The sequence below is a fragment of the Erinaceus europaeus genome, chromosome 8, assembly GCF_950295315.1.
Source record: "Erinaceus europaeus chromosome 8, mEriEur2.1, whole genome shotgun sequence".
Taxonomy (NCBI): domain Eukaryota; kingdom Metazoa; phylum Chordata; class Mammalia; order Eulipotyphla; family Erinaceidae; genus Erinaceus; species Erinaceus europaeus.
The window spans coordinates 106,310,575-106,332,985 of record NC_080169.1 but is presented as its reverse complement, the minus strand read 5'-3'; the positions used below and the strand labels follow the sequence as shown (position 1 = coordinate 106,332,985).

The 22,411-nt window shown below is 40.3% G+C and overlaps 1 protein-coding gene across 2 annotated transcripts; it reads left to right on the top strand.

Moving 5' to 3' along the window:
- The first annotated feature begins 657 nt into the window (after positions 1–657).
- Positions 658–17,740, top strand: LOC103116621 (aldo-keto reductase family 1 member B10-like). 2 transcript variants are annotated; one of them, XM_007526550.2, is made up of 10 exons: positions 658–741; positions 4,893–5,060; positions 6,293–6,409; positions 7,326–7,412; positions 8,908–9,030; positions 9,403–9,509; positions 10,131–10,212; positions 11,059–11,142; positions 11,794–11,876; positions 17,446–17,740. In XM_007526550.2, the coding sequence occupies exons 1-10, from the start codon at positions 676–678 to the stop codon at positions 17,486–17,488; spliced, it is 960 nt and encodes a 319-aa protein (XP_007526612.1). In that variant the 5' UTR covers positions 658–675; the 3' UTR covers positions 17,489–17,740. The 2 variants fall into 2 exon arrangements, with proteins under 2 accessions (XP_007526612.1, XP_060052591.1); XM_060196608.1 differs by lacking the exon at positions 6,293–6,409.
- The last annotated feature ends 4,671 nt before the right edge of the window (positions 17,741–22,411 follow it).

The following is a 22,411-nucleotide window of genomic DNA, read 5'->3' as shown; positions in this document are numbered from 1 at the left end:
GTGGAAGGGGAGGGACATGGAACTCTGGTGGTGGGAACTATGTGGAACTGTACCTCTGTTTACAATCTTGTTAATAATTATTAAATCACCTAAAAAATAAAGATAAAACTGTTCATGAAAAATATACATAAGAAAAGGACAAGGTAGTCACATTTAGGAATTATCTATGCATAAATAATATATAGCCACAAATTCTAGTATATCAGTGATAATACTGGGTCTTTGAGTTTAATAACTTTAAAATTCAAAAGGAAAACACAAATGTAATCATAAACGTAGCCTTGATACCAGCTTCTACAGTATAAAATACTCTCAACTTTCTTTTTAAGAATGCCTTGTCCAAGTAGTCCTTACTGTGCCAGGACTCAAACTTGGACCCAGGACATGGCAAGGCAGCTGTCCTACCTGATGAACCATCTCTCTGACACTTTGGTTGGTATATCAAGAATAGAGGAGGTTTGGGGCAAGTTGCCAGAGGAGACGTGAGCAAAGAGATTGAAGGGAAAGAAACAGATGAGTGGAGAATATTAATAGTATCTGAGGCAGGACTACCTGTCACACTAGTGCCGCTAATGAATGTGCAGCCCCAGGTTCCAGCTCCACCCTCTGAATGCAGAGCAGCACTATAAATTAGAGCACCTCTCTCTGCCTCCTCAGCACCCTTCTGCAGTTGCCATGGACACCTTCCTGGAACTCAGCAACAAAACCAAGATGCCTGTTGTGGGCTTGGGCACCTGGAAGGTAAATGCGTTAATATATGATCCCTATTTTCTTGAAGGAATGTGGAACATTTTCTGACGTTCGTCAAAAGGCAAAGTCCAGAGGAATTTAGAATTGGCAGAGCCTAGAAACAGGTTTCTTTTTTGCCTGGGGACTGACTTAGTCTATAAGAACTCCAGAACTCTTTCCCATTAAAAGGGAATGCACTTTCCTAACAAGTGCCAGGTGTCAAGCAACTGTTAGGCTTGACAAAAAGGCTTTGTTTTCTAGGGCAGTCTTTCTCTGGATGTCTCCCTGGATTTAGGAGTTATTTAAAACAATACATTTATTTAAAAAGAGAGAACCAGGGCAGCACTCAAGCGCATGCAATACAGCGGATGAAATAAAGACCTCGCTCATTCAAGTCCTGAGCTCTTGCTCTGCCACACACCCCCTTAGCTCAAGATATTTTAAGAGGTTGTATGCTTGCTGCTTGAGAAGGTGACAGGAAGGGACAGTGCTCTTGGCTGCTGAATGTGGAACTTCCTCCTCTGGTACCCAGAGCTCTAAGGAAAGTAGGCACAATTTTAGGCACCCTCTAGGCTTGACATTTGCACTTTCACAATAACTCAGAGCAGCACTGTGACTACAGAAGCATATCCCTGCAAAGGGAACCTGGTTTGGAGTGAGCATTAAGGCTCCTGTTTTGCAAAGAAGCATGTGTTTGTTTCTTTTTCTTTTTCTCTCTCTTTTTTCCTTTCTTTCTCTTTTATCTTCCAGGGTTATTGCTGGGGCTCAGTGTCTGAACTTGGAATCTACTGCTCCTGGAGGCCATTCCCCCCCCCCACTTTTGTTGCCCTTATTGTTATATAGGACAGAGAAAAATCAAGAGAGTAGGGGAAAGACAGAGAGGGGAAGAGAAAGACAGACACCGGCAGACCTGTTTCACTGCTTGTCAAGTGACCCCCATGCATGTGGGGAGCCGGGACCTCGAACCGGGATCTTTACACTGTCCTTGAGCTTTGTACCATGTGCGCTTAACCTGCTGAGCTATCACCAGAACTGAGAAGTATGTATTTTCTCATGGTCTGCATCATCAAGAGCCTGGAAGTGTTCTTTATTATATCACATTGTATAATATAAATGTATATAATTGTTAGCGAGCATAAATCAAACCACCATCCACTGCAAGGAAGCAAAGATGTTTATTGACAAATTGCAATCCGGGCCGAGATGGTGACTGGCAGCAGTCTACCAAGCTCAACCCCGAACAGGGCTCAAACCACACAATTTATAGGAATTCAGACTACACTCAGGGAGGGGGAGCACATCACCTTATCAACCTACATCCAAGAACAGGCTATAGCAAACACAAAATCCAATCATTTCAAACTTAGCAAAAAGCGGGGTCCATACAAAGCAAAGCGCAGGCTAATTTCAAACCTTGCAAAACCAGACAACCAATAAGACTTGACCAGGTATTAGGTCCTCACATCCCCCTACCGTCATACCAGGCCATCTGGCGACCAGTATACTGCTGGGGCTGTGCAGAGGTCCTGATAAGGCTAGCCCTCACACAGAACTTCTGCAAAACACCTGATAGCCTTCACTGATTAGTCCCATTCTTCAAAGGGAAAAGGGCAAGGAATTTTCCACCTCATACTACAAGCAACTCATACTAAAAGCACTTAACAAACAACTGCATAAAAAGGGAATTTCAAGGCTACTGCCTTTTACAATAATTAATAATTATATAACACAATCAACTATCAAACTGAATACTAAAAAAAAATAGTCAACTAATTGGCCAATTTATGTTATAATTTGTTCAATATAATTTATTTCTCCTATAGTCATTTTAAGAGACTATTATAGAATATGTTATATTGGTATGGATAACCAAGAATGCTAATGCCAGTGATAGACGGTCACCATTCATTTTTGTGCTTACATAATATTTATGTAGCATCAAGGATGTAGGGAAGGCTATGCACCAATTAAGATGAAGATTTAGGAAATAGACTACCTGAAAGCCAGCAGAGACATTCTAGAAAAGTTGGCTTTTCACCAGAGAAACGCCAGAGCACCACTTCCCCTGTCATAGTTTCCCCTGTTGTAAGTGCTCCTGGCTAGGAAAATGGGAGCTTCACTAGGTGAACTATCTCCTGGCCTGGGTGTTTGTCCTTTTCCTCTCCAAATTCAGCTTTAGCATCTTAGCTGCTACAGAGAGCTGAGTCACTATCTTATTTCAAGACATTTTATCAATCTCACCTCTCCACCTTCCCTTATGTGATCTTTCTTGTCCTTTTTGGGCCAAAGTTTCACAGTTCAGAGACCATCTAAGGATGATTCTATTATATATGTGTATTATCTAGATGAGATTTTTAATTTTTAAAAAGTTTCTTTAATGAGGATTAATGTTTTACAGTCAACAGTAAGTACAATAGTCTATACATGCATAATATTTTTGTTTTCCAAATAACAATACAACACCCACTAGGTCCTCTGCCATCATGTTCCAGGACCTGATCCCTCCCCACAACACACCCCAGAGTCTTTTACTTTGGTGCAATACAGCAAACTCCAGTTCAAGTTCTGCTTAATGTTTTCTCTTCTAATCTCATTTTTCAACTTCTGCCTGTGAGTAAGATCATCCCATATTCATCCTTCTGTTTCTGACTTATTTCACTTAACATGATTTCTTCAAGCTCCATCCAAGATGGGCTGAAAATGGTGAGATCACCAGTTTTAATACCTGAGAAGTATTCCATTGTGTATATATTACCACAACTTGCTCAGCCACTCATCTGTTGTTGGACACTTGGGTTGCTTCCAGGTTTTGACTATTACAAATTATACTGCTATAAACATGGGTATACACAAATCTTTTTGGATGGGTGTGTTGGGATCCTCAGGATACATCTTCAGGAGAGAAATTGCAGGGTCATATGGTTCTGAGAGTTCTTCAGACTGCTCTCTACAGGAGTTGGATCAATTGGCATTTCCACCAGCAGTACAGGAGGGTTCCTTTGTCCCTACAACTTCTCTAGCATTTGTTGCTGCTATCCTTTCTGGTGTATGACATTCTCACAGGAGTGAAGCAATATCTCACTGTTGACTTTATTTGCATTTCTCTGAGAATCAACGACTTGGAGCATTTTTTATGTTTGTTGGCCTTTCAGATCTCTAGAAGAGATTTTTTAAAAACTGATGAGCAACATCTCATCTTAGTATCTTTTAAACAAATGATTATGTTGGACAGATTAGCACATAAAAATATATTTTTTACCTTGGGGGAAGAAGAAGAAACAATACTACTTTAATTTTATTTTCCATTTTCTTTTTTCCCTTATATTGGGGGAGGGGGAATCAGTGGTTTACAGTTGATAGTAAAAGACAGTAGTTAGTAAATGTGTAACATTTCTCAGCTTTCCACTAACACTCTAAGCATCCAGCTGGGTCCTGCCATCATGTTCCAGGACCTGAACTCTACCCCCACCTGCCACAAAGTCCTTTACTGTGGTGCAATATATCACAATCCCCCCCCTTTTTTTTTCTTAATGTAGTGCCTGAGAAGGATCTCAAAGCCATGCATATACATATATCATCGAGTCTCTTGCCTAGCCCAATTCTTAGTTGGTAATTTTAGAAAGAAGAAAATTGAGAATAAAATACACTACTATCCATGGAGTTGTCTCATTGTTGTTTGTGCTGTTTCCATGTGGTACTAGGGGAAAGAAATCAAGTTCTCACACACGGCATGGCTATGTTATCTCTGGATGTGAGCTCCTTTCTCACAAAGTTTTTTTTTTCTCATTTTCAAAATAATTATATAATGGTTTGTATTTAATGTGTCATAGTATATGCAGACTTGGCAATAGATTTCACAACCCCCCTAAAAGATCAATGGCTATAGGGAGGAAAAAACATTCCTATAGCCATTTTGAAGATAAATGTCAGAGAACAGAAGAAATCCTGCTCATACCACGGAACTCATATGCATGGAGCTTATTTTTTTTTTTGAGTAAAGATCATTTTCCAAGTGAATTTTCCTCTGAGGTATTTCAGAAAGTATATTATTTGCAAAGTATGGAGTCTTAATTTGGAAAAGCTTAACTTTGTTGGTGATTCCATTGCTGGTGATCAGGGGACAAGAGGATATGATGGTCTTTTCTTTCTGTTTTTTATTTCAGTCCTCCCCAGGCAAAGTCAAAGAGGCCGTGAAGGTGGCCATTGATACAGGATATCGTCACATTGACTGTGCCTATTTTTATCAGAATGAGAATGAGGTGGGGGAAGCCATCCAAGAGAAGATTCAAGAGAAGGTTGTGAAGAGGGAGGACCTCTTCATTGTCAGCAAGGTTTGTATGGTTACTCATGTGGGGGGGAGGGGAGAAGGTGGTGGTTGGGGGATTGCACATTAAAGAAGGTCAGTGTATAAAGATTTGGTCAGTGCCCAGATGTATACCTAGCTTTTCTCTAAGTTCTCACAATAGTCATCATTGTTTTAATCATAATCCACTCTCTACCCAGTAAGGTATGTGAGACATTGCCTACATCCCATCCTGTCAAGTTGGTTTTCGCTGATGGAAACAGCTCATTTAGAGATATGTAGTTTCCCTTCATCTCTGTGCTCCCCATTGATGGGATCCACTTGATCCTTAACAGCCAAAGAATAAGGATGCAACCAGGGAATGACCTAGAACCCTAACTTTCAGCATTGTGGTTATATGATCTAACCTGAAAGTTCCCAGATACAGCATATTTTGGGAAGTGTGAGGATATACCTTATTGTCAAACATGAATTTCACATATTTCATTCTAGTAAAAGGTTAGTTTTAAAAATTCTATTCAAAATAAAAGAAATAAAAGAGCTGAGACTCAATGAGTGTATAGATTCACCCTGCTAATAATTCAAGTTGTAGATGTTGAATATACTCATCTCCCAGCACAGTTACAACGTACTTTATGCAGGCATTGAATCTGGACTGAGTCCTTGAAGAGTCATTCCTTTGCACCCAATGATTTAGAGACATGGGAGAACAAAATGGGGATCATCTCTCCCCAAGGCTTAAGGATGCTTTGAATTCCATAGCTGGACACCATTGCTACCCTCACAATTAGAGCAGGAAAATGCTGAGTCAGTGACCATATAAATTATTAGAAAAAAATACCAGCTTAACAGAAGACACACTCTATTTAGCACTAGAGAGTTGAAAAATAATGAAAAACAAACTAAAAACTTGTCCTCAAACTTATAACAACTTATAACATCATATGGTATCCAACCAGTGAGCAATGGTTAGACTGCTGGACTTGAAGGCAGAGGATAGCTAGTTCAGTCCTCAGTTTTGCATGTGCTAGAGTGATAGTCTGGTTCTGAATACAAATAAATGAATTTTAATAAAAATAAATATTTTTTTGCTGTATAGCTGGTGTATTTTAATACCTGTATCTTCTATATTTGCCATCTTATTCTAATGGCCAGCTTCCCAGTTAGTGAAGATGCAGGTCAAAAAGCAAAAGCAGGGTCATTAGATATAATGCAGGTCATTCAACCCTGGCACTAATGTCTCACTGCTCCACTCTGCAGTTATGGCTCACCTTCTTTGAGAAAGCCCGTGTGAAGAAAGCTTGTCAGAAGACCCTCAGTGACCTGAAACTAGACTACCTGGACATCTATCTTATTCACTTTCCACAGGGATTACAAGTATGAGCAATTCCTGTCTTCATTTCCCACTCCCAAGCAGGTGTTCTAAACCAGTTGTGTCAGTGTCATCTCTAAGGATGAAAGGTGGGGAGGGGAGCAAGGGGTCTTATTCGTGAACATTATGAGAACTAAATTGAGTCAGGAGGAAAAAAGACAAGTATGGTGGGGGGTAATTTTACAACTCTGAAAAGTAAGAATAAAATTATTTTAAAAGGACATTCCAAAATATTCAGTAGTCATTGACAGCAAAAGGAAAATAAACTAAAGTGGAACCATGAGAGACCCACATCTTTATCAAGAAACCATTCCTTTGGATCTCTAAGTCTTGTTTTTTACTTTCATGTTGAAGTTTGCCCTCTACTGGTTGTGAAATCAACGTGCCGGGTTGAATGGGCAGGGCAGTGGTGCACCCAGTTAAGCCACATAGTACTAAGCATTGGGTTCGAGCCCCAGCCCTACACCTGCAGAGGGGACACTTCACTAGTAGTGAAGTAGTTCTGCAGGTGTCTATCTTCCTCTCTGTCTCCTTCTCCCCTCTTTGTCCTATCCGACAATTAAAAAAAGAAAAAAAGAAAAAAATGGCCACCAGGCAGTGGATTCATAGTATAGTACTGGCACTGAGCCCCAGCAATAACCTCTGGAGGCAAAAAAATAAAATAAAATAAAATAATGTGTGGGTTGATACAACTTTTAGAATGTGCAAGAGATAAATTTTTGTGTTAAATGAGCAGCTTTGAAAGCATAAGTATCTATATATGACAGTGACTATATTTAAATGTCTTACTTAAGCATAATTTTAACTGTGTACTTTGAGACCTAAGAAATGAAAGCACATCTGAGCATTTAGCAAGAGTTAGCATCCTGAAGCTTCATAAAAAACTCCCAAATATTCTGACTCATATTTCTTTTTATTCAGTTTATACCAGGTGAAAAGGACATGTTCCCCAAAGATGCTAACGGCAAAGTCCTTGGTGGTAATACAACATTTTTGGAAGCTTGGGAGGTAGGTCAATGTTTCTTTCTACACTTTATTTTATCTCATTGATGAGTCTGACATTTCCGTGATAGATGGTCTCCTGAATTCTAAATGTTTTCTCCTACAAAACCCTATATGATTTATTCTTTTTCTTCTTAATGTTGAGTTTGCATTAGAATCCTCTAAAGGAGTTTCAATAAATCCAATACTGAGACTGCAACTCAAAAAAGAAAAAAAGGTAAGAAACCCAATGTTTAGTTTCTAAGTATATATGACAATTTTCAGGTGATTCCAAATCTCCCCCAACTTTAAAAAGCAATGCCTAAAGTATCTGCATGACTCCACATGGAATAGAATCACACTTTTTACTTCTACATCCCCCACATGCATGGACACAATGTGGGCCTGTATTAAATCAGTAATAACTATGACTGAGGTTTTGTCTGTGGCCACACATAAGCTGTGACAAGGATTTATATTTATTTCCTCATTCTTTCTATGGCCCATAGAAACCATAGAAAGGACCATAGAAAAATGGTCAAATAGGGGCCGGGTGGTGGCACACATGGTTGAGTACATGTTGTAATACACAAAGACCCAGGCTTCAGGTTTGAGCCCCTGGACCCCACCTGCAGAAGGAAAACTGTGCGAGTGGTCAAACAGTGCTGCTGGTGGCTCTCTCCCTCCCTCTCTCCTCCTACCCTCTGGATTTCTGGCTGTCTCTATCAATACGTAAAGGTAATAAAAAATAAAAATGGTAAAATATATTTATAAATATAGAGAGTTATAGAAATAATAGTCAACCCATGACCTTGGGAGAGCTAATGCAGTCTCCAGTTGGAGGGAATGGAGATGCGAAACTCTGGCGATGGGAACAGTGTGGAATTATACCCTTGTTGTCTTATAATTTTGTAGATCGATATTAAGTTACTAATAAAAAAAGATATGGCAAGGAAATGTCAGGCTACATATCAAATAAGATAAATATCATGATATTATACATTTCAGCCAGGCTAATTCCATTTCTGCATCATGGAACATAGCTAGAAACGTGGGTGGTTTTCAGGTTTTACCACTCTCAGATTTAGACCTGACCTCCCCCCACTCCCTGCCAGGGCAAAGTCTACATGAGCTTCCCAGAAAACTTGATATCCCTGCAAAACAAAACATTGTTTCTGTGGGAGAGGGTCACCCAGAACTCAGATCATCCAAGGCTGTCAATGTGTTGTTAACTCTTTGTAAATGAACCCACTTAAACCTGGTTTGGGTTAGAAGTAAACAGCAAATTCATGAGTCATTCATATTGTATTTCTAGTTCATGGGAATATGAAAGATTATAAAGGCTGAAACTCACCTTTGATCAGACCCACAGATTAAATATAAACTTTCTTTAATACTCCTGCTAGCCTAACTCTCCTGTAATCTTTACCAACACCTTCTGATCCTGAGAAGTCTGTTGTAATTCAAATCGATATCCTATGATCTCTCTAGAGCTGACTAAGCATGTCTCTTTCTATGCCAGGGCATGGAAGAGCTGGTGGATGAGGGGCTTGTCAAGGGCATTGGAATTTCTAACTTCAACCACTTACAAATTGAAAGGCTCTTGAACAAACCTGGACTGAAACATAAACCACTAACTAACCAGGTAGGCTCTTTTCTGTAATGGTCAAAGGTCAGACTCTATTGTTTCAGGAATGTGGAGGCAAGTGCAATATTATCTGCAGAATCTTATCTCAGCAGCAAGTGTTCACAAAATTTTGGGATGGTGGGAGATACATCTGTGATCTGATTATCAATACTGGTGATGGACAATATTTGGCTTTTGTGTGGTAGGGTTTTATTGTTTATTGTTTGGCTCAACCTGACGCTGTTGACTGGCTACAGAAGAAGGGCAAATGCTAGAAGAAGAAATTGTTTTTTTTGTTTGTTTGTTTTGTTTTTTGTATGTAGAACAACCTTTGAAAACTTTGAAAGCAAGTACACCTAATGAGTAATGGGAATGGGTCACTTTTTGCAGGTTGAGTCTCATCCATACCTCACACAGGATAAATTGATCCACTACTGCCGCTCCAATGGCATCGTTATCACAGCTTACAGCCCTCTGGGATCTCCAGATAGACCTTGGTAATGTCTCCAAGGCACCTTTCTTCTTATACATAAAAAATAATCTTATAATTGTTAATACTGGTATGAGATTATAGGTCATTTGAAAGAAAAATGCCCTAGACAATGTGCATACACACTCTGACTATGGGGGGTGGGGAATCTATAGAGTGACATCTCTGATCTTCTGGGAATATCCCACTCAGCAAGCCAAAGGTGAAACAGCCTCTGCAAAACAAAGAGGCCTTATATCTCAAGTGAAGATACATGCGGAAATAAAGTTCCCAGATGGACTTGCAAAATAGCTTACTTGTATACTGTGCCTGTTTTGCCATGTGCTCAACCCTACCTTGAGCCTATGTACCTTACCACGTCAAAAGAAAGTTCCAATTTTTAGTCTTTCTCCCACCTCTCTCTCTCTCTTCTTTTTTTTTTGTCTCTCTCTCTCTCCACCTGAAAAAAAAAATCAACTTTAAATAGTGAAGGCCAGGCAATGACACGAAGCAAAGAAAGCTCCAAAGTCCTCATGCTGTGTCTCCCATATGCAGAATAAAAATCAAGTTTTATATGAGCATTGAGGTAACAGGTATTTTATATGGTCACCAAGGTGATTACTCATATCAAACATCTTTCCACATCTAGGGCAAAACTAGATGACCCTTCTCTGATGGAAGATACCAAGATTAAGGCAATTGCTACAAAGCATAAAAAATCCACAGCCCAGGTAAAATGTACTTTTGGTTGGCTTTGCCCAAACACATTTGCCTCACTGTTCAATCAATTTTGCTGTGTCCTATAACTTCTTTTAACTGAAGGGAAAAAGTCTACTATATAAAATATGTCCAGAATCCTGGAAATAATACACATTTCTTTGAAACAAAGATAGCAACTTGTTGACAGCTTTCTGCTGAGTTCATAGACCGGTGACAAGAAAGTGGCTTTGGAATACTGAGATTCAGACACAGATCCAGCTCCACTACTAGTCAATTTTATGACCTGTTGTTAATATTCGGAGGCTCCAACTGGCCGGGCTAGCTTTACGGGCGGGTAACAGAGATGACCAGAGACATACTGCTGGGCAGGGAAGCTGTATTTCTTTATTCAGAAACAACGATTCATAAACTAACCCAAACTAATCACTAAACAGAACTCTGTTGCCTCTTTCTCCCGAGACGGCGCCAAACACTCTCGAACTCTAGAACTCTGGAACCCTCTCAGGGTTCCTTGGGGCGGGGCCAAGCGGGCCCGCGAAACTAGCAGGACTGATCCAATTTTCTTGGCAGGGGGAGAGCTAGAACAACCCAATGTAAAGCATACAACAATGACCCTACACAGGGTCCCAAGAAACACTCTTTATTTTGAAAAATAGAAGACCACAGGGTCTTGGGCTTGTTAGGAAGGACTGAGAAGATGATCAAGCCAAGTGCTGACATTGTCTGATGGTTATGAAGTGCTTAGTCAATATTAGCAGTTTTAAGAAAAGACATAGTGAGTGTCAGAAATAACTTCCCTCTCAGCTGAGAAGGAGTGATTGTAAGGAAGTAAAAACATGATGTCTCCTTCTATGTAGATTCTGCTCCGATTCCAAATCCAGAGGAATGTGGCTGTGATCCCCAAGTCGGTGACACCAGCACGGATCATTGAGAACTTTAATGTAAGATTCTGGCTGATTATCTCTGGTTTCCCTGAATGGAGCTTGGAGTGAGGTAGTCTCTTTGAGTGGCCCTCTCATTATGTCCCTGCATTGTGTGTGGACACTACTCCCCACCCCCACCATTGATCTCACAGTCAAGGGTATTCACCTCCTCAGTTGAGCTAAGGTGACTGGCCAGTCAGTCATGCATATGCTAGAGTAGCCACCATAACATTCTGTGAGCTCTAAGCGCAGCTGTTCCTCGCACCACTGGGAAGACTGATTGTCTCTGAGAAGTTGAGTGATAGGTCAAACTATAACACAGACTAGCCTTAACATCCTTTCCCTTCCACTTCAACTCCAAGCATCCCAATTGACATGAACCAGAAGAACTATCATGGAAGACTACATAGTAATCAGGGAGCAAAAACACTGTGGCACTTAATATGAGATTTAAACAATATGAGATTTAAAATATCTAAGTTTGGGCTGTTCCTCCTTTTAGAGCTTTGAACTTTATCATAGTCTTTGTGTAGGACTTATGATGTGGCCAGTTTGTATCCAATGGGTAATGGGAGAAAATTCTGAGGATAGTTATGCTGAGTTTGTCAACCGCCAACCACCAGAATGTCTTTGATTTTCCAATAATGTTTGGAATTCTTACCTTTCCAGGTCTTTGACTTTAAGCTGAATGATGAGGAGATGGCTACCATTTCCAGTTTCAACAGAAACTGGAGGGCCTGTAGCATAAAAAAGTAAGTAACATGGGTAAGGGCAAGGGTAGATAGCATAATGGTTATGCAAAGAGATTCTTATGTCTGAGGCTCCAAAGTTCCAACTTCAAACCCCAGCACCACCATAAATCAGGGCTGGTAAAAAATAATTAAGTAAAATAGGGTTCTTTATTAGGAGAACTATCAGTAGTACTTTCCAACTTGTAGAAGGTTAGCTGCAAGACCAAAGTTAATTTTATCTTCAAGTACAATTAATTCTTTAGTAGTTCAAAAACTTAAACTAGGGCTGGAATCACTATAGGAAGGTTACATTTTTTTTTGAATTGCTGCTTCTTTTCAGAATAGTCAAAATAATTTTAAGAGAAATGTTTATTCATTAACTCAATAAAGTTATTTTAATTGAGGAAAATTTGTTCACTTACCCAATACATATTTATGAGAAACCCATACATATGGGGCACTTTCTAGGTGCTTGTATCCTTATGCTAAACAGTTTCTATTTTTACACTTACTTCCTAGTGAGGTGGCACAAGTAAAAACTCAAAATAGATAGGAAAATGAAGAATGAATTCTACAAATGACTAAGAATGTAAATTACAGGAAAGCATTGCCTAGCTTTTCTTCCAGTCTATTCTATCCCAATTAATTCAGTATTATTCTTATTGAGTACATAAATAAATTGAAAATAAATACCATGTCAGAAAGCAATGATTGCTCTGTGGAAAAATAAAGGAGGGTTTGAGGGAAAGAGCATGATGAATGATGATGATAGAAAAACAATCTAAATAGAAAGAGTCAGGGGAGACTAAGTAGAGTAGGTGACATTTTACCAAGAAATGAGGGAAAAAAAGGTTAAGTCTTACTATCAAGGGGAAAGAATATCTGAGGTACTCTGTGGGAAGTACAAAGGCACTGAGGTAGATTTATGATTAGAGATTTGAACATAAGAAAATTGTGGGGTGGAGCAGAGAGTGAAGAGCAAGGAAACATGAGATCACTTAAGTCTCTGGCCCCGAGTATGTATAGTGAGGTTGATCAAGCTATGGGTTTTAGCATTAGCTCAGAGAGAATTGAGAAGTAATTGGAGAACTTTAAACATATTTATGGCAATATAGAAGTTGTTTTAGGAGAATCACACACTCTATTGTAACTTTCAGGGTCAAGGTACTAAAACAGTGCCTTGATAGTGAGCAAATGGGAGAATAATCTCAATCTGGAGATTTCCATACTGCTAACCAGTTAGAATCAATGTGGCACTGAGTTTTTATTCTTTAGGATTTTTTTTTGTTTGTTGCCAGTGCCAAGCAAGAATAGAATTACCACATGAGGAAAGAAACTGGGACTTTGTACTGCAGGTTTGCAATCACCACTAGACGGCTCTGAGACAATGTCAAAAGACAGTTGGATTTTTGTTGTGACTTTAAGGAAAGATCAGACAGAAGAGAAATATTTGGGAATCTGTAGCACCTTGATGGTATTTAAAACCCCAACAGAGAAACACAGGTCTCGGGTACCTTGATACTAAGAGGACTAAAAAGTGAGCTTATGCAAACTTTGTCAACCTCAAAATATCAACAAGTTACTAAATCCACAAAAAAAATATTTTGGAAACAAAACTCAGAGGTAATAGGAAGATTATGCTAAAGGTCAGAGGTTTCTGTACTTGCTCTCTTTTCTTTATTACTTTTTTATTTCTTTATTATTGAATAGATAGAAACAGAGAGAAATTGAGAGAAGGGGAGATAGAGAGGAAGAGAGACAGAAAGACACCTGCAGCCCTGCTTCACCACTTGTGAAGCTTTTTCTCCTGCAGGTGGGGCCCAGAGGTTTGAACCTGGGTCCTTGCACCCTATAATGTGAGTGCTTAACCAGGTGCACCACCGCCTGGCCCCTGTATTCCCCTCTTTTCTTTCTACTACTTGCTATTTGACCTCCCAAGCTATATCCACAGTCCCCATAAAAAAAGAAAGCATAAGGAAGAAAGGTGTTATGGGATTTGTAGTTGGCTAACTTAAGCAGGCAAGGGCGTTAGCTCATTTCAATGAGTTCTGAATATTAATTAAAGTTCAAAAACTTTGTACAAGTTACTGTCTTTGGCAGTAAATCCACTCTATATTTTTTGCCACCAGGGGTTTCACTGGAGCTAAGCATCTACATGACAAATCCACCATTTTTGGCAGCCTTTATTTTTTTCTTTTAAAAAATTTGATAGAAAAGAAAGCAACTGAGAAGGGAGAGGGTATACATAGAGAGACAGAAAGCCACCTGCATCACTGTTACACAACTAGTGAAGCTTCTTTCATGTAGGTGGGGACCAGGAAGTTGGGTCCTTAAGCACAGTAATATGTGCTCTCAAGCTAGTGAATTGCTGCTTAGGCCCAGAAAATCCACTATTAATCCAATACATAATGGTGATGGAAGAAACTTTACCTTGAACTAAGGAGTTTATAAGCATCTGTGAAAGTCACTTTTGCTCAGGAAGGATCTCCTATCAGTAATTTCTGTCTTAGAGTTGGGCAGTTGTGCACCACCTATGGGACTAAAATGCACATATATTCTGTTGCTAAGGAGTTATTCTGATGTAGTCTCCGCCCCCAGGTTTTACTACGCCCTGCGAAATCCTAGCAGTGCCCCCTTCAACCAATCCTGGCCCCACACGTCACCCCTGGTTGTTGCCCAATAAAAAGCCCCCTCACCCCCCCCCTCTCTGGGCTCTCAGCCCCCGCTCTCTCTCAGATCTCGCCCCCTGCTCTCCCCCCCCCCCCCCCCCCCCCCCCCCGTGGTCAGGTAGTGGGGACGGCCATTGCCGAATGGCCTCACGTGGTCTGAACCAAAACCCCCCTCATCCTATAATAAAGATTTGTGTACCCCTTTGCTCTGGACATCCACTCTCTTCTCCGCGGTACAGCCCGACACCAGACCGCCACAACAACAATATTCCATGCACAAGGACTCAGGGTCAAGCTTCAAGAGAACTGAAGCAATGCTATAGAGGTCTCTCTTTCCCTCTCCCTCTCATTTCCCCCTTCCCTCCCAATTTCTCTCTCTGTCAAAATGCAAAAAGAATGAAAAAATGCAAAAGAAAAATGGGGTATAGAGCCCCATTGATAACTCTGGTGGATATATTTACATATTTATTTAAATATTTATAATTACATATTAATTTATATATATTATCTTTTTATTTCATGTATCTGATTAAATATCAGAAATATTTGCTTTATTTTTTTATTATTGGATAGAGACAGAGAGAAATTGAGAGGGAAGGAGAAGATAGAGGGAAAAGAGACTGAAGGACACCTGCAGCCCTGCTTCACCACTCATGAAGCTTTCCCCCTGCAGGTGGGGACCAGGGGCTTAAAGCCAGGTCTTGTGCACTATAATGAGTGTACTTAACCAGGTGTGCCACCAGCTGGTCAGCTGCACTCATTTTGGGATCAGTCTTTCTCTAGTGGCCGAGTATATTGACCAGCCTCCCTTCAGAGAGTGGGGCAGTCCCTAACATTGTTGCTCCATATAGAGGGCAAGGTCTTTTAGAGGCCCATAGGAGAGTCCACTATGTTGTTCCTAAAGAAGATAACCAATGATAGTGAAGAGAAGGATCTATTAGAGGTCTAGGCCTATCATATCTATGTGGGAATCCCAGGATTCGCTGACTAGGGCCTCAGATGTTAGAGTGGCCTTGTAGTTACCAAAAGGGCCATCATTAAAGCGTGCCAATCTCTTGCCCATATCCAGCTTTTGTAGTGCTTCCGTTATTAGAAGCACATTTCTTATGAAGGTAATATTGAGTTCCTTCAGCATGAGTTCACTCAGATTGAGGACCAGTTCTTCCATTAGTGTGCTAGCTGTGTGACCCTGAGTAAACCTCATGTTTCCCAAATTGAGTTCTTTTTAAAAAATTTTTATTTGTAAAATGGAAATATTGACAAGACCAAAGGATGAGAGGGGAACAATTCCACACAGTTCCCACCACCAGAACTCCGTATCCAATCTCCTCACTTAATAGGTTTCCTCTTCTGTATCCCTCTGGGAGTATGGACCCAGGGTCTTTATGGGGTACAGAAGGTGGGAGACCTGGCTTCTGTAATTGCTCCCCACTGAACATGGATGTTGGCAGGTCTACCCATACTCCCAGCCTGTCTCTCTCTTTCCCAAGTGGGGCAGAAATCTGGGGAGAAGGAGCTCCAGGACACATTGGTGGTGAAATCTGCTCAGGGAAATCAGGTTGGCATCATGGTAACATCTGGAACCTGGTGGCAGAAAAAAAGACTTAACACATAAAGTAGAACAAATTATTAAGTAGTCAGGAACCTAAAGGCAAGTATATTGCTGATGAGATTTGGGGTCTCCATTCTGGAAAAGGCTAGTAGGTCTATATTAGGTAAATTCCAAGGGGCCCATAACTTTACTAGTTTTTTTTTGTTAAATTTTTTATTTATAAAAGGAAACATTGACTAAACCATAGGAGAAGATGGCTACAACTCCACACAATTCCCACCACCAGAACTCTGTATCCCATCCCCTCCCCTGATAGCTTTCCTATTCTTTAACCCTCTGGGAGTATGAACCCAAGGTCATTAGGGGATGCAGAAGGTGGGAGGTCTGGCGTCTGTAATTGCCTGGGTCTAACAGCTAACATGTAGGTGGACACAAGGTATTGTCTTGGGAGATGGTGTCAATATTCTAGCCTTTAGGTTCATGATTAATCAACAATCGGTTCTGTTTTATATCATGGACTCTGGTCTATATCTAGGTTTTGAGGTTTTGTTAAGTACAGCACCCAAAATGGAATTAAGGAGTCCTATGAGAAAGGAAAGGTCTCATTAGAATAATGAAGCTGAAGGGTTAACATTCCATGCCTGACATCTCTGGACACAGACCGAAGTGAAGCATGCTGAAGTAGTACTGGTTGCATTGATTAGCTTGGGATCAGCAGATGCATTATCAGTTGGTATGAATTGAGAGAAGCATGTGGGAAAGTGAGCTCCACTCTAGAGGTTCCAGGACTGAGAGAAATATGGACTTTATAGAGAAAGGGGAAGGTTCCTGCTGTCTTAGGGTTTAAGAAGGCAATGGATAGTTATTGCTATCCAAATTGAGTTCTTCACTCACAAAATAGGGATTACCTTATAGTTACAGATAACACCTATGGCATGTCAGCTTGTAATATGACAGACAAATTTTAAGCTTTGCATAATGTATACTCACACAATCCCAAATATTCTGGTGTCAACCCCTATCCACTAACATCATGAGAATGGGAGATAATACTTGGAAATGATTTTAGGCTTTGCCAGGTACCAGATTTGTCCTTAATTTTTATTGTTAATTTATTCTGGACACTAGCCACTGCTTATACACACTGCTTCCCAGTTCACCTGCCATATGATATTCACGAACTGTGGCTATGGGCCCAGCCTTCTAATGTTCCAAAAAAAAAAAAAAAAAAGAAGAAGAAGAAAAGAAATCTAAGGTAAGGATATTGTGATTGTGAAAAAACACAAAGATCACAGGATACATCAGAGAAGAATACCTTCTAAACCAGAATGGACTGTTCACTTATTCTTTTCACCTGTTTTCTCTGCAGCTTGTCTCATCTGCCTGAATATCCCTTCCATGAAGAATATTGAAGCTCCAACTCTGGTCTGGTTATGAAAAGCCTTCAGATGCCCTTGCTTTGATGCACAGTCCTACCAGGAACTAACTTTAGTCAAACATATCTAAACCATAGATTCGTAGGCAATGTTTGCTTTAAATTAGAGTGTTCACCTGGAAGCTGATTATCATAGGGAGTAGGAACTGAATAAGCAGCTTATTTTTTTTTACTTTTTATATAATCATGTGCAGTTCTGCTAATGCTGACGGTACCGATATAAAAAAGAATAAAGAAAATTTACAGTCAACATGTATGAAGTTCGCTCTGCAACCACACTACTTAAAATGCTTTGTGCAGGTGTCATTTCACTGATTCCAACACCCACTCCTCTGAACCTGGCAATATACTAACACTTACAGTAAAGAAATTGGAGGGCTGAAGAGGCCAAGCCATCTTCTCAGCACCACCCAGGTCTTAAATGGCTGAATCAAGTATGGAAGACAGGCAAGCTCTAGGAGACCTCACTGTGATTTATCCTCTCCTTGAGGCTTCTGGGACCTTAAATACGTATTCTTAGGTGAAAGTAGGCAATCAGAAAAGATTACATACTCTATGAATCCTACTAGGTACCTTACTGGAAAAGTCAAAACTAGGCATAATTAAAACAGAAATCAGCAAGACTTAAAAGTGACAAAGAAGGGAGTTGGGCAGTAGTGCAGCGGGTTAAGCACACATGGTACAAAGCACAAGAACCTTCAAAAGGATCCTGGTTCAAGCCCCCAGCTCCCCCACTTGCTGGGGAGTTGCTTCACAAGTGGTGAAGCAGGTATGTAGGTGTCTTTTTTTCTCTCCTTATCTCTGTCTTCCCCCCTTCTCTGTTTCTCTCTGTCCTATCCATCAACAATGACATCAATAACAACAATAATAATAACTACAACAATAAAAAACAACAAGAACAACAAAAGGGAATAAAATTTAAAAGTGACAAAGGAAAGGGGAACAGAAATAAATGGGTAGAATATGGAAAAGGACTGTTAAGAAAGAAAACATAATTCGTTTGCTATTTCAATGATGGTCACACATCATTAAGCACTTGTTTAAACATGTAGAATGTACCAGATCAGAAAGAACCCTAATGTAACCTAAAGTTTGAATAATAATAATGGATGTGTGCTTTCTATCAACCCAAAACTGACTTTAGAAAACTAATCTTATTGCAGTTTGGGAGATAACTAAACTGGTAGAGCTCTGAATTCTCATATTAAAAGTTCCTGGTCTGATTCTCAGTACCACATGCATTGGAGTAGAGTTCTGACTCTCTCTCTCTCTCTCTCTCTCCTCTCTCTCTCTTTCTCTGTATATATGAATTTCACTATCTCATATGTAATAATGAAATAAATCTTAAGAAGTGCATTCTTTTTAATAAAAAAAAAGTTGTAAGAAATGCACAAGAATGTCACACCTAGTAATGGGCTTTGTGTATGATCCACATAGTCATAAAGTTAAGTAAGTCTGTATTCTGGGCCCATGGTATATGCATAGGGCTCATGAGGAAGTTTGAGTTTTAAACAAACAAAAACACTGATGCAATCATAAATCCTGCCTTTCCACCAACTTTTTCAGCTACAGTATGATTTCAACTAGTCTTTTATGGATGATGAGGCTCATAAAACTGAAGAGTCTGGAGCCCATCCTGCATGTGTGAAACACAACACCTAGTAAACTTGGGTGTGGGTTTACTTTCAGACAGTCCACATTTGCTCAGGAACTCACAGAGAGAGCTGGTATGTTAAGAAAAAAAAATAGATCCAGGGGACAAGTTATTCCTTGAGAATTTAAATAACCAAATCTCTATGGAAGAGATTGAAAACCTGAATCTGAGAGCTGGGTCAGTGGTAGAGAACAGACTATCTCTGTTCAATCCCAGGGACAAATGAAAGTACACGGATAATTTCAAAGACAAAATTAGCTGGAGCAGCCTGGAGGATAGAGAGTTTAGTATTTTCCTCCTTTTCTTGTCTCTAAATAAATATAAAGTAAAAGATTAAGTCATATAGAGAGTCAGCTATTTTGCTCTCAGCACCTATCATTCGTGATAGCTGAGTAGTATTCCATTATGTGTATCTATAATACAATTTCCTTAGTCACCTGTCACTGGACACCTGGTTTGTTTCCAGATGTGGATTACTGTAAATCCTGCTGTTATAACATATAATTAGCATGAGTGCACATAGATCTCTTCAGATGACTGCATTTGTCTTCTTTGGATATTTCCCCAGGAGAAGAATTGCCAAGTCATTGTGTTGGTCCATTTCTAGGCCTCTGTGAATTCTCCAGACAGCTCTGCACAGGGGTTGGGCCAATTTAGATTCCCACCAGTAGTGTAGATTTCCTTTATCCTCACAACCTCCCTGGCATTTATTGTTGCTGTTCTCTCTGGTACAAGTAGTAAAATAGTATTTCATTGTTGCCTTTATTTGTAGTTCTCTGATAACTAATAACTTTAACTTATCTTGGGTGGATCTTGAAATAAGTGAGGTAAGCCAAAAGGAGGAGGGTGAATATTGGATGATCTCACTCATAGGTGAAACGGAAGAATGAGAACAGAAAACAAAAACCCAAAGTAAAACTTTGACTGGGTTTGGTTTATTGCGGCAGAGGAAAGGACTCTGGGTGAAAAAGTGGGTGTGTGTTGGGAATGAGAACTTTGGAGTCCTAGTGAGGTTGTGAGAGTTTTGCAGACACCCATCACAGTGAGGTGAGAAATTGTCCCCATGTATTAACAACTGTATTTTAAACCATTAACCCCTCAAGAAAATAATAAACAAATGAATATTGCATGAATAATAGGAATAGGAGGAGCAAGAGGAAGATGTGGTGAAGAAGAAGAGAAAAAATAAACCAAAGGGGTCAGGTGGTGGTGCACCTGGTTGAGTGCACACATTACAATGCGCAAGGACCAGGTTTGAGCCCCCAGTCCCCACCTGCAGGGGGAAAGCTTCACAAGTGGTGAAGCAATGCTGCAGGTGTCTCTCTGTTTCTCTCCCTCTCTATCACCCCCTTCCATCTCAATTTCTGACTGTCTATATCCAACAAATAAATAAAGAAAAAAATATTTAAAAAAAAAAAAAGAAGTAAGACAAAGATCAGCAAAATAACTCACCTGGATAGTGTTTCTGCCTTGCCTTGCAGGCAACCTAGATTCAATTCTGGCTCCCAGTGCACTTTTAAAAGTACTGTAGTGGCTTTTCCACTCTCACTCCTGCTCTCTCTCTCTCTCTTTTCCTTTCTCTTTCTATCTAAAAGCTCAGAGTGGTGAAGCCCAGGTGATGACACCCTGCTCTGGTCTGATGTTTGAAAATAAATTCTGCAACACTATTAAATAAAAAGAATAAGATAAATCTAAGCTCGCATGCATGCTTGTGCGTGTATGTGTGTGTTGATTGGATGCAGTGGTCTTATCTCTTCTGGCTCGCTAAGTTCCTCCCTATCTGCCCTGCTTAGGAATGTAGAGGGAGGAGGTACTGCAGTTGTGGTCACTGATTGCTATAAGACACATCAGACATAAGGGAAGCATAAGCTTATATTCATCCCTTTTCTGCTTCAATAGGACAGAGAGAAAAGGGGAAGATGAACAGGGAGAAAGAAAGAGAGCACCCTGCAGCACTATCACTGATGGTGAAATTTCCTCCATGGAGGTGGGGACCATGGACTTGAACCCTGCTCTTTGTGCATGGTAACATGTATGCTCAACCAGGTACACCATAACCTGCCTGGGAACAACAGTTTTCTGGGGATATTTGTCTCCTAGTAGTGTTACAGCCAATAATGAGACGGAGACCAAGATGGACAGGCCTTTTGGTGGGCCAAAGCCTGAAGTACTCCAGAGAAAGTGCTAGTCCCCAGCCTCCGGTTAAACTGCCTTTATAGTCTATTCCAAGTCTATAAGCACAAGCAAGCAAGCAAGCCAGGAAGTACAGAAGCAAAATTCAAAGCAGTTAGCCCTTGCAGTTTTAATTACAGGGGATTTTGCAATCCACCACCATAAATAAAGGGACATTGTCAATTAGTAGGTATATTGTTCAGGGGATGGAATATTTCACTTTATATATGACAGAGTAGTCTGACCTAGATCTGACCTAACTTGTTTTTATGCATTCCAAATCTCTTTGTTTTCTACTCTTATCAATTGTTCTTCACCAGTTTTTTGATCTACTTTCAGTCTGCTTCCTTGTCTATTTTTGGCTACATTGCCACTACAGTAGCATTCCCCTGAAAACTCCCTCAGGTTCTAAGACACTGAAAAGGACTGGGGTGAAGGAAGATAGAGCATAATGGTTATGCAAATAACTTTCATGCCTGAGGCACTAAAGGTCCCAGGCTCAATTCCCAACCCCACCCCCAACCCACCCTGCCACCAACACACACACTAGCAATGTTTCGACTAAAAAAGAAGAGAAAAGAGAAGAGGACAAAGAAAAGGACTGTGGTTTTGCTGCTGTTTCCAGGGTTGAGAAGACTGACCTGACCCATTGCTGTAAGAGTATGGCCCCACTATTAGCTGAATCTGCACTTTAACAGTCTGTAAGAGATCCCAGAGCACACATATTAGGGCCTGAAAAGAAGTATGGCCACAGCAGACAGGTCTCTGCAGAGCACAGAGCCTGGAATGGGAATAAGCACTCAGCTCCTTGTGCTTATTCTGTTTCTCATTTTTAAACCATTAGGAGTTGGGCTGCGATTGACTGTAACATTGTAACCTTTCAGCAATACTGCACCCCTTTCTTCCTTAGAAACAGGGAGATGGACTCTGGGGTCTGGAAAAGCAAACTTTTACCTGAAGCCCTGGCCCCCCACCCACTTCTAAAATACTGAAAAAGATTTTGAGGGTTCAGAGGGAGATTGCATATGGTTATGCAAATAACTTTCATTGCTTCAAGGCACAAAACACACACTG